This window comes from Oncorhynchus tshawytscha, linkage group LG09 (assembly GCF_018296145.1).
Source record: "Oncorhynchus tshawytscha isolate Ot180627B linkage group LG09, Otsh_v2.0, whole genome shotgun sequence".
NCBI classification, from domain to species: Eukaryota; Metazoa; Chordata; class Actinopteri; order Salmoniformes; family Salmonidae; genus Oncorhynchus; species Oncorhynchus tshawytscha.
The window spans coordinates 84,130,120-84,147,111 of NC_056437.1; the positions used below are offsets into that span (position 1 = coordinate 84,130,120).

At 40.0% G+C, this 16,992-nt stretch overlaps 2 protein-coding genes across 3 annotated transcripts; both read left to right on the forward strand.

The window, feature by feature from the left end:
* Window positions 1–1,160: 1,160 nt before the first annotated feature.
* On the forward strand, window positions 1,161–8,746 carry LOC112234105 (splicing factor U2AF 65 kDa subunit-like). The gene is made up of 11 exons (XM_042327711.1): window positions 1,161–1,451; window positions 2,179–2,353; window positions 2,487–2,590; window positions 2,759–2,910; window positions 3,037–3,153; window positions 3,264–3,402; window positions 3,525–3,604; window positions 6,200–6,322; window positions 6,444–6,530; window positions 6,635–6,877; window positions 7,068–8,746. Exons 1-11 carry the CDS (start codon window positions 1,403–1,405, stop codon window positions 7,203–7,205), a joined length of 1,407 nt encoding a protein of 468 aa, XP_042183645.1. The 5' UTR covers window positions 1,161–1,402; the 3' UTR covers window positions 7,206–8,746.
* Window positions 8,747–10,192: 1,446 nt separating this feature from the next.
* LOC121847256 (myosin phosphatase Rho-interacting protein-like) lies at window positions 10,193–16,290 on the forward strand. 2 transcript variants are annotated; one of them, XM_042327713.1, is made up of 8 exons: window positions 10,193–10,433; window positions 11,425–11,502; window positions 11,657–11,722; window positions 12,246–12,397; window positions 13,524–13,608; window positions 13,774–13,939; window positions 14,767–14,983; window positions 16,018–16,290. In XM_042327713.1, exons 1-8 carry the CDS (start codon window positions 10,431–10,433, stop codon window positions 16,205–16,207), a joined length of 957 nt encoding a protein of 318 aa, XP_042183647.1. In that variant the 5' UTR covers window positions 10,193–10,430; the 3' UTR covers window positions 16,208–16,290. The 2 variants fall into 2 exon arrangements, with proteins under 2 accessions (XP_042183647.1, XP_042183646.1); XM_042327712.1 differs by having other exon boundaries at window positions 10,193–10,444; window positions 16,018–16,287.
* Window positions 16,291–16,992: the final 702 nt, after the last annotated feature.

A 16,992-nucleotide genomic window follows, 5' to 3' on the forward strand; every position in this document is an offset into this window, starting at 1 on the left:
GTGCAAATACTGTCCTGGCCGTGTGTTATTGGCTGACTGTCTCCATTTCACACCTATAGTATGGTTTGATATCATTCCCACAGCTGCCACTTATGGTTTGGGGTGGCTAGACCATCTTGTGGAAAAATGTCTGCTAGTATTCCTGGTTAGGTCTTCTCATTTGGGGCAATGTTCCCAGTCCCAGCCCACACAGATTGTAGCTCTGACCAGCAGTCCCCGTCCCCCCAGCAATACTTTGGGATTTGAGCTCTTTTAATAGTGCACAGCTGAGTCAGTCATTTTCCATGCATGTTGTATACATGTTATGTTTAGCATGGCAAGGCAGCTCACACCTCCAGGAGGCAGGGGTCGTGGGGGAGATGGTGTCCCATTGCTAAGGCCTTGCTCTATTTAGCTCTGTTTTCATTTAGTGCACCACAAAGGATATGGCATAGAAAACAAACTGAATCACACACACTCACACAGACGTACCAGTGAGCATGCATAGCCTACACACACACACAGACAGAAAGACAGACACATACACACAAAGGGCCGGCTTACCGAATGGGTACGCAGGGCACGTGCCATGGGACCCCGACCTCCAAGGGACTCCAACCCTCCCCTCCCCCCAAAAGAAAAGTTAATATTATTATTTTATTTTGGGGCGTTGAGAGCAGCCTGGAGGTCAGGCCCCCCAGATAGCATATTATGAACACATTGGTTGAGGGCCCCCCAGATAGCGCATTAACATGTCATTAGCCATGGCAAAATATATAGAATAGTAAAAATAAATAAAAAAGCTTTAAAATGGCAACATTTTCTCTAAGTCTCATGGCACATCCGCCCCAGATGTGCAGTCCAGCCCTGCACACACACACACACACACACATGCACTGTTTTGTCAGCTTCACAGCTTCTTTGAGCTGTCTTATTCCATGCCAAATGTTGACACAATGTCTCCATCTCCAACCTGTATCAAATAAACTGTATTATAAGTGTTGTAGAGAAAACATGTTGCTATCTTCTCATCTTTGTACTAATTAATCCTCACGTGGCATTCAGTTTCTCATATTGATTACGATTACAGGATTGACTAAAACTCTACAAAGTGTGATTGCTCTACGTACAAAGTGTGATTGCTCTTGAACGCTCCCCTTGCGCGTCGTTTCTATGATATTCCCTGATCTGCACACTCTTGGAATGTTTGCCTACTCTCTCATCTGGGTTTCTACTGTGTTGCTATGTTTTATCACTCTGTGGAATGGGTAGCGCAAGCATTTTGCCGACTGGAAAAATCCATGGAGCCGTCTACTACAGTACTGTGCAATTACAGCTAGCTGGACTCTGGACAGCCAAGTCTGATCCGTCAAGGCAGTCAGGCAGATACAGAATATCATCGGTTTAAAATATTGCATTAATCATGGCTGATTTTGAGGAATTCGAAAAACAGCTGAGCGAGAACCGACAGGGTGATTTCCAATTTTATTTCAGCCTTCAATTTTGGATGTGTTGCAATGGCTCTAGCTATCTAGAAGCTTTTAGCTAGCTAACTAGCATGCATTACTGTGGTTATGTGGCTAGTTGTCAAGTTAGCTAGATAGCTTTGCTAGACGAGCTAGTCCTGCTGTATGCAGATGTAGCTTATTTGACTAGCTAGCTAATTTAACCATTAGCCACTTAATTTATTGATTAGCAAACATGGCATGGCTATAGTTCGAGTGAATTAGCTTATCTAACGTTACCTAGCTAAATTGATAGTTAGTTAACTAGCTAACTATAGCTGCACCAAATATCTAGATGCACTCACTGGTCTATTGCACTAGCCAGCTAGTTAGCTAGCTAATTACCAAGATAATCAAGCAAGCTATCCCAGACTGACTGATCAATTTCGTTTGCTTGGTCAGCTTGCAGGTAGGTTAGCTATATCTTGGTCCATAATACGCATCCCACTGGAATGTTATGAACTAATTTCTGTCAAATCTATTCACATAGCTGGAAACAGCTTCTGTGTATTTTACCCCGATCAAATTAAGTTTATTCAAGAGTTCATACTAGCTTATTACAACCCCTCTCTGCATGTTAGGTATGTCCGGTGTATTATAGTGACCCATTGTGCTTAATGATGCTGAAACATGATTGTATATAGCTACCAAAAGCTTGGCTTATGTTCCATCCTTTCTCTTCCCACCGACATAGAGAGAGAGAAGGAGAGACGCAAGAAGAGGAGCGGCAGTGGGTCTCAGAGCCGCAGTGAGAAACATCGCAGCTGGAGCAAAGACCGAGGCAACCGGAGCCGAGAGAAGCGAAGCCGCAGTAGAGACAGGAAGAGCCGGGAGCAGAGGAGCACCTCGCGGGATCACAAGAAGCACAGGTGAGTATTTAGCCCCTGGTACAGTACCGAGAGCCACTTACTGACAGAAAGCAGCATGTCAGGTATACTAAGGTATTGCCTTTTCAGTGTTACCTTTGCCAACAATGAGCCAACATGTATTCTGTTTACTCAGCTATTCTCCACGAAGAACAAGGAGGAAAAGGACCTGCAGATACTGGGATGTGCCTCCACCTGGCTTTGAACACATCACACCATTGCAGTACAAAGCTATGCAAGGTATCTGTCAGCTTCTCTTTGCCTGTTAAGTGGCTAATATCCCACTGTAATGTTCCCCTGTTTTATTTATTTCCTGTTAAGTTCGTACATGTAAGAATTAATTGTCAAGAACAGTGCCAGTTACTAAGGTTGTGTGAAGTTTCTCTTACTCTCTACTTTTCCCTTCAGCGGCTGGGCAGATACCCACAATAGCCCTGCTGGCATCATCTGCCATGAGTGGGTTGGCAGTAACACCCACCCAAGTGCCCATAGTTGGCAGTCAGATGACTAGGCAGGCTCGACGTCTCTATGTTGGCAATATTCCCTTTGGTGTGACAGAGGTAAACTTCCCAGAGGACTTACGTTGTCTTGCACATTGAAGTGACAACATTGTATTTCAAGGTATTTTTGCAGTTACTGTATGGGTTTCAGCTGATATTTTTTCCTTTATTTATTTCTGTTTTTAGGAGTCCATGGCAGAATTCTTCAATGCCCAAATGAGGCTTGCAGGCCTATCGCAAGCCCCTAGCATCCCTGTGCTTGCTGTGCAGATAAATCAGGATAAAAACTTTGCATTCCTAGAGGTAGGTTGCCTTGTGTCCTGTCTCTTTGTATATGTTGGTGTGTAACATTAGTTGCCTTGCATAACTTACTTAAACTGTCTTAACTCCCTGTTTGGCATCTTCCTCTCCAGTTCCGGTCTGTCGATGAGACCACACAGGCCATGGCTTTCGATGGAATCATTTTCCAAGGTCAGTCGTTGAAGATAAGACGACCACATGACTACCGGCCCCTACCTGGCATTTCAGAGCAGCCTGCTTTTCATGTCCCAGGTTTGTACAGTGGCAACATGCTTTCTTAGTTATGTAGTTCACATTCATAGCACCAGTAGATATCAGCTACAGTACAGGTATATTGCAGTTGAACGTGTTTATTGTTGTTTTTGTCTCTCTAGGTGTCGTGTCCACAGTGGTACCAGACTCCCCACATAAACTGTTTATTGGAGGCCTACCCAACTATCTCAATGATGATCAGGTACTTCACTCAAACAGTCATTTCACATTGACAACACAAGCATACCATACCCTCAATTGTATTACTTTCTTGAACTGGTCACTGAAGTGACAGACTTACAGTATTCTGTTCTGGTTGGGTGGGGGAGAAGTGACCTTTGTCCTTTACACTTACAACCATGTTGAGGCCACAGGAGGTTGGTGGCACCGTAATTGGGCAGAACGGGCTTGTGGTAATGACTGGAGCAGAATCAGTGGAATGGTATCCAGGTGTTTGATGCCATTCCATTAGCTCCATTCCATCCATTATTATGAGCCGTCCTCCCCTCAGCAGCCTCCACTGGTTGAGATACAGTGAGCTAAATAAAGCTTATAGGCACACGTGAATAAAACATACTAGGGAGTAACAATGGGAATAACATTTGGCCTAAAGTAGACAATATGATCTTAACTGTAGCTGACGCTCTTTCCCTGGCCATAAGTCCATGGCAGGCATTTAGTAGTGTAGAGATGCTTATAGGAACTAACACATTCAGCACTGACAGCATTTGCTTCAGTCACAACCTGCAGGTGTGAGAGTGCTTTTGTGCTAAGCACAATGTACACCCTACCCAAAGGAGAAGTTGCTGTTTGAAAAATATTGAATAATTGACCTTCAATTGAATTACAATTTTCTTAAAATTCATATTCTTTCAGGTTCTGTTTTCATTGTGTCTACAATTTGACCAGTGTTGTATGGAAATCAAATATGAATGTAGTATTTGTCTGATATTTGTGAAGATGCCAGTAACTCCTCTTTTTATGCAGTTTGTTTTTACACTTCTGTTAGCAATCACAAGATTACATTTCATTAGCATTATTCATTAGCATTAGTTAATATGAACACATTATTTTTCACTCCATGAATCGCTCTGATGTGTTTGAATAAAAACTCAGCTAGTGATTTCATGACTGAACTAAATTGTGAATTAGTATTTACACATATTATTTATGCATAATCATCAACCCAGTTTCAATCTCGTTCACTTGATTTAAGAGATAACAATAGTATCTCTGTCAGATAAGTAGTTTATAGTCACTAATGATCCCATGAAAACATACTTTTGAATGGGATAAATGTGTGACCACCTGCTAGCAGGAGCTATAAGTATATGAATTGGTGGGTTAATAGGCTTGATGATCAGTACTCCAGTGAGTGAAAAGTGTAACTGTTCCACTGTATGCTAATTTCTCATTTTAACCATGCTTATTTGACAAAGGTAAGCAAAGTCCAGTTCATAAGATGGAGCGAGGTAACATGTCCTAGATATCACAATATGCAGGCTTGAGTAAAATTCCTGGTTAAGTCAAATGGTTGCCAACAACCGTATTCCATGATTCCTCACACCAAACATATTACGCCCTGACTGTGCTACATCTTCACTCCAAGTTCCAGAGAGATTGGGAAATGGCATAGTTTCTGCAATGTTGTTGTGCACTAAATGAATTGGATTCTAACTTTCCATTCTTCCTGATTTCTTTCTAAACAGTACCCTGATTGTACCCTGGTGTTTATTTTCTTATTCTTTTTTACTCTTGCAGTCACTGCTACTGCTTTGATACTCACAGCTCTTTCATTTTTGTTCCCCCACTTTGTCCCCAGCTAGGGGCCTGTAAGATCGTTAAGTCTGCGCTCATAATTTGTTCAGTAGTACTGATCTACTGCTGCCATGCCAACATGTAACACAAGGCAAGTAAGACATTCCGTTCCACCCACGGATACACTCCTAGCCAGCAGGTTCCCTTCCTGGCTACTCTTTCTCTCTCTCCCATCACTCTTTTGAAACGCGTTAAGGACTAAATTAGTTAGGGGTGGGATAAAATAAACAGATACCCGATTAATGTTAGGTTTGGGGTGGTTCTCAGCCTTAAAAATAAAGTTAAGACTGTGTTAACATGATGTACTGTCATGAAACAAGTGCATTTTGTAGATTAAGTGATAGCCAATCAGTTTACTTTGATGATGGGTTCATCATTTTCATAGCTCAGGTGAAGTAGTAAACAAATATAAGTATTGGATTTTATAGTCCGTGCACAATTTTCAGCACAACTTGTGTTATTACTGTTTAATAACTTTATATTATTGTTAAGTAAATTAATTTCTGGTAAAATATGAATAAAATGAAATACATTACACAAAGTCTGTACCTGTTAATGTTTTGTCATACAGAAAATCAGTCATTCAGTGCTCTTTCAAAAATCTCATATATAGTTTCCCTGGATTATTGTGGATTTAGTATATGTCATACTTAAATAGAGTTTGTCTGTAAAACATCACCCGTTGTATGCATATACAAATTATTAACAAACAATTGATTTGCTTTGTAATTAAGCAATCTTAATCTCATCACACTGAAACTAATAAACGTTCTACAATTATTTTTATTTTTTAAATTCAAGATACAAATATTTTGTTTTCTTTGACCATGTCATTTATTGCACTTCTCCAGGCCATTCACCTTGGTATGATTTCTCTCCTCATGACTATTAATTTGAGGCTTAGAATTAATTCAGTAGAATATGTGGTGGATTCATATTACCCTGCTTATGCCTCTGCTTGTCTTCATCTCTTATGCAGGTGAAGGAGCTCTTGACATCATTCGGACCACTCAAAGCTTTCAACCTTGTCAAGGACAGTGCCACGTCACTTTCCAAAGGTTATGCCTTTTGTGAATATGTTGACATCAGTGCGACTGATCAGGTACGGATGAGCAAATGCAATGCTTTCTCATGGTTATGGTTTATCATTTTTTGGCGTCAAATTAATCTTGTTTTTAAGGTTCGATTCCATATTTGAAAAGTTTCTGTGTATGTTTTGTCAGGCGGTGGCTGGGCTCAATGGCATGCAACTGGGTGACAAAAAGCTCATCGTCCAGAGAGCAAGTGTGGGAGCCAAAAACGCCAATCCAGTGAGCGCAGTTCGCTTGTGCATTTTGAATTGCAAGAAACAAATGTGAGTACCAGCAATCTAAATGTGTCGTCTGTCTGGGCTGTTTTCCTTCCTCCCACCTAGACTGCCATCATCGAGACCCCGGTGACGCTGCAGGTTCCTGGGCTGCATGGACTTCAGAACTCTGGGCTGCCCACGAAGGTGCTGTGCCTGCTCAACATGGTGATGCCTGAGGAGCTGGTGGATGACGAGGACTACGAGGAGATCCTGGAGGACATCAGTGAGGAGTGCTGCAAGTACGGCAGCGTGCGCTCCATCGAGATTCCCCGGCCCGTCGAAGGAGTGGAGGTCCCTGGCTGTGGCAAGGTAAAAGGTTGAACTGAGGTTATTCAATACAGAATGAGACTCTGCTCTTCACTGTTGTTAAACATAAGTAATTGGTCTGAACAAAATAAAAAACTGTAATACACCACATGAAGTATGAATTGTTGTTGAAGTAACATGTATGTATCTGCTATTTGGATCCTGATGAGATTGATGGTTCTTTTTGTTTCAGATCTTTGTGGAGTACGTTTCTACTGCAGACTGTCAGAAAGCCATGCAGGCCCTCACTGGCCGCAAGTTTGCCAACAGAGTGGTGGTAACCAAATACTATGATCCAGACATGTATCACAGACAGGAGTTCTCAGGGTAGAGGGGAAACAGGAGGCAATACATGGAATTAACTGGGACCTCCTCTTTCCTGCTTCCTCAAACCTGGTTTCAGCTCTTCAGTATCGTGTGTTCTGTCTCCAGTATTCACAGTTAGTACGTTGTAACCCTATCCTCAATTACTACAGTAGTACAGATTTTTGGGAAAAAATACTAGATTTTTACATGCGTCTTTTAGATACTCTAACTGATATATTACACCAACAAAAAATATCTGTGTGCAGTGAATGAATTTAGTCTGAAATGTATACAAATAAATAAACCATGCTATTTGTGTAGGATTCCCTTTGCAGAAGTAGTATGAATGTCATGTGTGCTTAGATCTAAAAACCAGACTGTAACATGTTGCTGTCTTTCTTAACTCTGTAGTCAATGAGATGATACAAAAGTGAAATGTTTAGATTTCTATTCTGAGCACAAGCTGTTTTCTTATTTTGTCTCTTAACTTAAAGAATTGTTAAGTCGAGATGTACCTATATTTGATAGCTATCATACTTTCACTGTGTGATTCTGAGAAGTAACTAACAGTGAAATGTTATTGTATACCCCCCCCCCAGAGTCAGATGAACTTGTGAATACCATGTTTATGTCTCTGCATCCAATATGAAGGAAGTTAGAGGTAGTTTCACGAGCCAAGTACCATAGACTCCCAGTCATTGAGCTAACGCTAGTTAGCAACTTCCTTCAAATTGCATGTAGAGACATAAAAATGGTTTCCACGGGTTCATCTCACTCTAGGGAAGTAGAAAACATTTCCACAATCCTGAAGTGTAAAACTCAAACACCAAAAAACGTGTGTTAGAAAAACACTCAACACTAATATTTACAAAAAGTGAACAAAACAATTGTTTCAAAAAGTCATGATTTGGGCATTTTCACCTCGAAACCCATAACCTTGACATTTGCAGATTGTTTTGTGTTCGTGCTCTGGATTAAGAATTTGTGTCATTTAGATTGTAGCAAAAAATTACAAGGTCACAAAAATACCATACTGGCCATAGAAAGGGACATTATGCATAGTTTTTTGAATAATAAATATTTGGTCATCCTACAGGAAAGGAAGAGGAGATTTTAGAAGATGTGCTTTCAATTTATGTAAATAATGTATGTAGCTAATGTATATCCTGTGTTTTTGTTATCTGATGCTTTCGTAATTGTATGGAAGAAAATTGGTTAATTTATTTTTACCCAAAGGTTTTTTAAGCTTCATGAAAATTGCAGACGTGAGTTGATCCAACATTGTCGTTGTATGACAGTAATTCATATCATTCATCATTACAGTGAGACTACCTTTGAGTGTTTTATTATGTACTGTGTATCACATACGATTACAACAAAAACAGTATGCTTCATTATGGATACATTGGAAATCAGCTTTCAACTAAATAAATGCAGTTCATTGATTCAAAATAATTATAAATACTGTTTTTGTAAATGTGGTTTTGAATGTGCCAAATCTGAAAGCATTTTTATGTACACTTCTAACCTGCCATTGTCATGCCTTGAATAAATGCCTGCATCTTCTGTCAGTCTATAATATCATTATTGTTGCTATGAAATAAGGCTGATGTCAATTTCAGGACAGAGGCATCTTGTGATATCAGATCAGGTGAGGAAATGTGAATACACTGTGAACGCGCACACCAGACTGATTATCAGTTCAGCTATCTGTCAGTAGAAGGCAGCAAAATTGAGCTTGATCAGGCTGGTCTCATAGACTAGACATAACATAGTAAACGAAAATCCAGGACACTCAAATGAGTATAATATGTTAATAAAACATAAGAAAAAAGGTTACTTATTAAGGCACAAACGAAAGGAGGGGATATATAACACAAATGTGTATCAACCCAAAGGTTGCATGTTTGAATCACATCACGGACAAGTGTTTGAGCTAATTTGTAACTTTTTCCCTAACCCTGACCTTAACACTTTAAAATTAATTCTTAACCCTAATCTTAACCAGTGATGGGCAAAATGTACAAAATATAATTACACAAAATACCATAAATATTGTATCAAATTAAACCACACAATACTTCTATTTTGAAATGTATTTAATTAAAATACATGTATTTTGTATTTTAAAATACAGAAATATATTTGCAATTAGCCGGCCCAGAATAGCAATAACATTAAAGAAGCTTCTTACATGCTATAACTGTGAAATGTTGTTGTTTATCTTCCTTAGTTGAATGCCATGACTGTAAGTCACTCTGGGTAAGAGTGTCTGCTAAATGACCAAAATGTATATGTGAAAATGAACATACCAAAATTAACTGCAAAGCACACTGGGTATTATTACCTTGTAATAATAAGGTACCTTGTTTTGGGGTGGAGCTCATTGGAATAAGACTTAGCATGCTTTGCAATTGTCCATTTTTACATATACATTTATATTTAGTTCATTTAGCAGACACTCTTATCACACCATAGTGCCATGAGACTTACGATACCAATGCAGGGTGAAAGGGGGTAACAAAATTGTAAACCACTATAAAAAATATATATATAGAAAGGTATTTTGTATTTTGAAAATACAATTTACAGCTCTCGAAAGTATCTTATTACAAAATACATTCGAGTGTAGTTCAACCCAGTGTAATACAAATGACAAAATACATATTTCAAATACTTGTAACAGAGCTACTGCCCATCTGTAACCTCTAATCCTAACCCCTAGCCTAGCTAACATTGGCCACCTAGCTAACATTAGCCACAACAATTTGTAACATATAGTACGGATAAGAATTTGTAAGATAACATACGAATTGTAACAGATCATACGAATTGTAATTTATAACATATAATACGAAATGGATGATGGACACCCACAAATGAATACATACCAAATGTAACGTATCATACTGATTTTAGCCTCACGGATTTTCGTTTGGTATATTACGTAAACCCATGAGTCTAGGTTGGATTTATATAGCCAACTCCTCAGCTGCCTAGGACATCCCAGATTTCGACCGGTCGGGGAGAGCTCAAAGCGCACAGGATTTGACAGATGTTCGAATCGGATAAACTGCACCGCAACGAGAGAATTGGGGACCATTTCAGATTTACATAGTGGAGCCCATATACGACAAAATGTCAGGACAAAAGAGTGCGAATCCGTGCAATAAATTCCAAGCGAACATTTTTTATAAAAGTAAATGTCAGAACTGCTTCAAGTCTCGGGAGCTGCATCTTCCAACTGATCATGGTAAGGACCAGGTAAGTGAACAAACATATTTATGTTTTATTAGTTTTAATACTTTGGCTATTACTCTTCTGAATGTTGATGACAGGGATGACAGATGGGCAATGCACTCAATGTTATATCAGACAGAGACATTCCTTCATATTGTGTCAGGTATCACGTTCATTTGTGAAATGTAATGAACATAACGCAATAGCCAAACTTATATGTTGTAGAAAATGAAGCAATTGAACTGAATTGTCCCAATTGCATGAGTCAAATATTTGTCACCACACCTCCCACACTGTTGTAAAGAGACCGTTGACAGCCCTACTGTCACACTCAACATGCCATAGGCCACAACAGGTTATTATTTTAGAAAACATATACACCATTGCTATCTGATTATTTTGTGCCCATCTCTGTGTGTCTTGTATATTTAGAGCCATTGGTCAATGAACCTCAGCTAAGTAAGCTCCTGTTTTAAAGCATCTGACTCAGGTGTGAAGGTTAAGTATAAAGTATCCAAGTTGGAATTTTTGAGGAAAGAATTATCTCATGTTGAGAAGCACTCATAACACAAGAAACAAAACTCTCTGACAAAAGGTTGAGCAAGTTGAGTAACTGGCAGAGAGTCAGAACATTCCAGTCTTTGGGGACATCTAAAAAAGAGCACAAAGAGCAGTTTATCTTCTCTTTTCCATGTCAACAAGATTATCCCTGCCTCTTATTTATGGCCTATTGCATGGACATACTTAATCTGTTCACACATTTTGTAAATGCAGCATAAGAACACTGAATAACGAACGGTCACTGGCTAATCCTACAAAGGACATTCCCTAAAAAGATAGGATTGTTATTCCTTTGACATTCAAAACATGAATCAACGAGTATTGATGCTCCCTGCCAGAAAAAGCCAAGACCCATAGGATGGCATAGAAAAACGATTTCATTAGATAGAACCTCCACAGGTCAAGACCCAACTCATTTCTCCTTGTGTTCCCATGCTTGACAGGCCAAACCCATCTATGGAGGCTGGCTCTGCTTGGCTGCTGAGGGGACAGACTTTGACAATCCAATTCAGAGGTCAAGGGTAAGAGAATGACAAATAACTATCTAGTCTTGGACTATGGTTGTACAGAAATGTATCAGTAGTACTAGTTTATATTCTGATAGACCTGCAAGTTATTCAATATTTGAGGCATTATTGCAACATTATCCATAACAACTGTATCTCTAAATGGTAGAAATGGCAGCGACGATTCTTCATCCTGTATGAACATGGCAGCATGAGCTTTGCACTGGACGAGTTGGTAAGATATTCTGTATTTGAACACACACACACACACACACACACACACACACACACACACACACACACACACACACACACACACACACACACACACACACCAAAAAGCTAAGCAAACCAGATCATCCAACATGAATAGAGGTTAACTACACTATATTGTCCTGATGTATGTTTTAATATTTTATGAGAGGATTCACTATGCATCTCTTAGCCAGATGTTGTGTGTAGTACCAGAGCAGATGATTTGGGATTCATCTTTCCTCTAATGACACATCCCCCTCTCTCACTGATCTTCTGAGATCTCCTCCTCTGCTCTCTTTCATGTCACTCTATATAGCCTGTATTAAAACTCAGTTGCAACGGGTAATGTCTTGTTCGTGATGGCCTTTAACCCTCCAAAATATCTCTCTATATATTTTTGGATATTTCTAGATGGTGTACAAAAGATACCATGATTAGCATCATAATCTCTGCCAGAATTTCCAGTCAGACAAAATTATTGACATTGTATATCATTCCTTTAGAAAAGCACTCTGCCACAAGGAACAGTGAACATGAATCTGTGTACAGCGGTGATTGACGCAGAGCCTAAGACAGGCCAGAGGAACGCTTTGTGCATCATCACACCTGAACAGGAGTTCTTTATCCGGGGGGAGAACAAGGAGATCATCAATGGGTCAGTAATGCTTCTCTGATATTACAGTATGATATGATATCACTCCTGATTTAACTTCTCTGATATTACAGTATGATATGATATCACTCCTGACTTAACTTCTCTGATATTACAGTATGATATGATACCACTCCTGATTTAACTTCTCTGATATTACAGTATGATATGATGTCACTCCTGATTTAACTTCTCTGATATTACATTATGATATGATATCACTCCTGATTTAACTTCTCTGATATTACAGTATGATATGTCACTCCTGATTTAACTTCTCTGATATTACAGTATGATATGATATGACTCCTGATTTAACTTCTCTGATATTACATTATTATATGACTCCTGATTTAACTTCTCTGATATTACAGTATGATATGATATCACTCCTGATTTCTTCTTTGATATTACAGTATGATATGATATCACTGATATTACATTTAACTTCTCTGATATTACAGTATGATTGATTTATCACAGTATGATATGATATGACCTGATTTAACTTCTCTGATATTACAGTATGATATGATATCACATTATGATATGATATCACCCGATTTAACTTCTCTGATATTACATTATTATATGACTCTGATTTAACTTCTCTGATATTACAGTATGATATGATATGACTCCTGATTTAACTTCTCTGATATTACAGTATGATTATCAACTTCTCTGATATTACATTATGATATGACTCCCGATTTAACTTCTCTGATATTACATTATTATATGACTCCTGATTTAACTTCTCTGATATTACATTATGATATGATATGACTCCTGATTTAACTTCTCTGATATTACATTATGATATGACTCCTGATTTAACTTCTCTGATATTACAGTATGATATGATATCACTCCTGATTTAACTTCTCTGATATTACAGTATGATATGATATCACTCCTGATTTAACTTCTCTGATATTACAGTATGATATGATATCACTCCTGACTTAACTTCTCTGATATTACAGTATGATATGATATCACTCCTGACTTAACTTCTCTGATATTACAGTATGATATCACTTCTGATTTATCTCTTCTGTAAATTCTTGTCTTTGATGGACAATATTTTGAATCCGTCATGTCCGTGTCGTTTTCTTTTTACCAGCTGGAGTGAACAACTAGTCGTTTACCCACGGACCTATAAGCAGAATCAGAAGAAGAAACGTAAAGTAGAACCCACTACTTCCCAGGTGATAACTTCTTCTTTTCATAACATTGTAACCAAGATGCCTGGTCACCGGTGGCCTAAATACATGTTTGAAAATATTGCGGAAAAATACGTCAACTACTGTATATGTCAATGATGTGTTATGCCTTTACACATTATGATAATGAAAACATATTGTGTTCATCAGGAGCCCAGCCCAGCAAAGATGGCTGCCACTGAGCCCAGTTTCTCAGTCATGAAAAGTGGTGACCCTCGCCTGTGGCAGGGAGAGTGGCCCAGTGGGGGTCCGGATGTGGCCCCTGTCTGGACTGTGACAGATACTGATCCCCTGGGCCTGGACGAGACCCCTGCAGGTGTGGAAGAAGGAAACCAGCCAACACATATACACACACACTCAGACAGGCTTTCAAGTCTGTCAGACATTCAAAGCCATTTCCTGCCCTCTAACACTGTCCTAACTTCCTGCAAGTGGTCATGCATACAGGATGAGAAAGTTGGCCTTTATTAGTGGACAGATTCATTACCAGTGTAGTAGTGTTATTGAAAGACTGCAGAAAAGGATGCAGGGCTCATGGTAAACAATCATCTCTAATATATTTCACAGACACAACTAAGATTAATTATGCGAGCAGAGCAGACATTTCTCTTAATAGCGGTCATGTGATGAACGGTAAGTACACCCTAAGTATGTGGAGGCAGACTTATTGGTGTGTCTGGGCCTAGGTTATAATGGAGAGCAGGATCAACTCCTGTAGTGCAGACTGTGCCTGTAGGGGACTTCATTAGGCTGATGTAGATGACAGGTTTTACAGATGCTTTTCCATGGCCTGGTAGCAGATGAAAAGGAAAACAAACTGGAGGCATCTCTTTAATGAGCTGTGGTCTGTTAGGTGCAACTTTATAGTGGCACTATGCAGGGGTGTCCCTCAAATGTCTCTATGGTCAAACGTGACACTTCCTTAGATGGGAGACATTATAGTAACTATCTGACCAGATTCCTCATATAACAAGTCTTACAAGTTAGATTTTTCAGAACAGGATTCTCATAAAAATCTTGCCACTGTCCTGCTATTTGTGTTTCGGTCCAAAAGCAGTGACCTAAAGTATCATGCAAAACATAGACCTAACCTGTGCAGTCACAGTCTGAAAACAGCCCTCTTTATTTAATAACTCTCCTCAGGTCATGGTTCCCACTACCTCCCTTCAGCCTCCAGTGACTCCCTGACCTTTGACGGTAGTCTGCGGCTCTCCAACGGCTCCTGTATCAGTAGCTCTGTGAGTTCCCTGGACTCTGTGGCCAGCAAGGGGACTGACACCAGCAGCGACAGCCAGCGCACAGAGCCTACGCCATACAGAGACCACCCACCGGCCAACAAGAACAACATGGCAGAGAGAAGGTGAGAATCATGGAGAAGACATGTTATCAGTTGTGTCTGATATTGGGAGATCTATAATGAAAGCAATGTTCTTGGACATTAGTTACAATTTTATTTATTTGGTTTTGTATTTGTTGTGTGTTGTCATGAAAATGCTAACAGGCATAAAATGGGTTTGGCATGGGCTAGGACCAAATGTGCTAGCAATTAGCACTAAAGGACAGCAGATGCCTCCCTCTTTCTCTCTGTATAAAATGGTACACACATTACACACAGCCCAACAGCACATCAAAGATCCATATTCTTCCATTAGGGAGGTAATGGTTTTTAAATGTAGCTTATAGAAGCACTCCCAGTTTGTTCCCTAACTAACAGCATATACAGTATTTGGGCTACGTGATGGGAATACCTCCTTGGTCTGTGTGTTTCATTCATTGCCTTCTAAGGACAGACAGAATCCTTGCCCTGAATAAGGCCTCGAAATTCCTAAAGTATTGTGTAATTAGATATTTTGAAGGAATTCTATTTCTGAGTTCCTCACAAACTGCCAGTCATCAGAAAGTAGGAGAAATGTCAAGGCAAGACATTACACTGACTGAGGGCACAGTATTATGTTTGTGCCAACTCATACAGATACATACATGCCTCAACAAGAATTTACCATCCCTGTTATAACAGGACAGATGCTACACCCACAGTTTATTAAAGATAGTATTCGCTTTTGTGGTTATACTGTATATACAAACTCTCTATCGGATTCTTCTAGGGAATTCCATCTATGTAATATCTGCTATCTTTCTAAACAAAACATGACACTGGAGGTGAGGATGTCACTTGAAATTCCAATTCAACAGTAGCACTAGATGGATGTAGGTGACATGGATGTCCTCAGTCTAGGCCCAGCTTGGGGGTACAGAATAAGTGGCGGTGACATTATTCAGCTGTCATCCTGAAGTTCTTCCTGCAGGAAGTGATGTCACAGCCCACCTGTGAGGGGCCATGGAGGACACCATGGCTGTTTGTTGAATGACAGGCTTGATTTTCCTGCTTTTCAGCTGTTACAATGAGCCAGGGAAGGCTGGGAGGAGTGCTGTGGGAGAGGACCTGGGTCAGGCTGGATCCAGGAAGGGGAGGAGTGAAGCTCGCAACAACCAGAGAGAGGTATCAGTCACACCGTCACAGTGTTTTTACATTGCAGTCAGTCCTCCCACTCCCGGTAAGGCTTGTCACATTCCTCCACTATAACACCATCACTTGAACCACACCTCATAATCCAAAGAGTAACCACAGCTTTTAAGAATAGCAACACTTGTTACCCACCAGGAGGGCCCAAGACAAGCATGGCCCTTTCGGCAGACCCCTTTAGGACAGTGTCCAGTGAATAGTGTTTCCACATCTACACATATAGATTGGTATTTTACACACCATTGATGGAGTCTGTCATTGTTAAGGTAATGTACACGTGTACACCACACAGCTGTTCCCATTAGTTCTCCATTGGACTTGTTTGGACATGACTCATAAGACCAGGTGTTGGAGAGGCAAAGATGTCACCTCAAATGTTTCGGCTCTGGCCTGAATGCATGGTGTGTAAGGCTCATGGACAGGGATGAAGCGTTGCTCTTACATTCCACACTGTCAGGTGTGTGTGTGTGCCATGTGTGTCCACACTGTCAGGTGTGTGTGTGTGCCACGTGTGTCCACACTGTCAGGTGTGTGTGTGTGCCACGTGTGTCAATATATGTGTGGTGTTTAGTTCTATACCGAAATGCAGGAGTTTGGCATGGCTAAGTCAATCCTCCCATCAGCCGTGTTGAGGCATGTGTTAGTGTGTGTGAGTAAGACAGGGAGAAGAAGGTGAATAATTCAGGACTGTGTTGTGTTCTCTAACTAAACTGGTTTTAATGCTCTGACGGGGCTCCGTCTGCACTTCATGTTGTGTGTTGTAATCTCAGAATGGCATTCCTCTTAGACACATTTTCCATTTACCTAAACATGGATACTATGTAATTAGGGATCTGCCTGTAAGT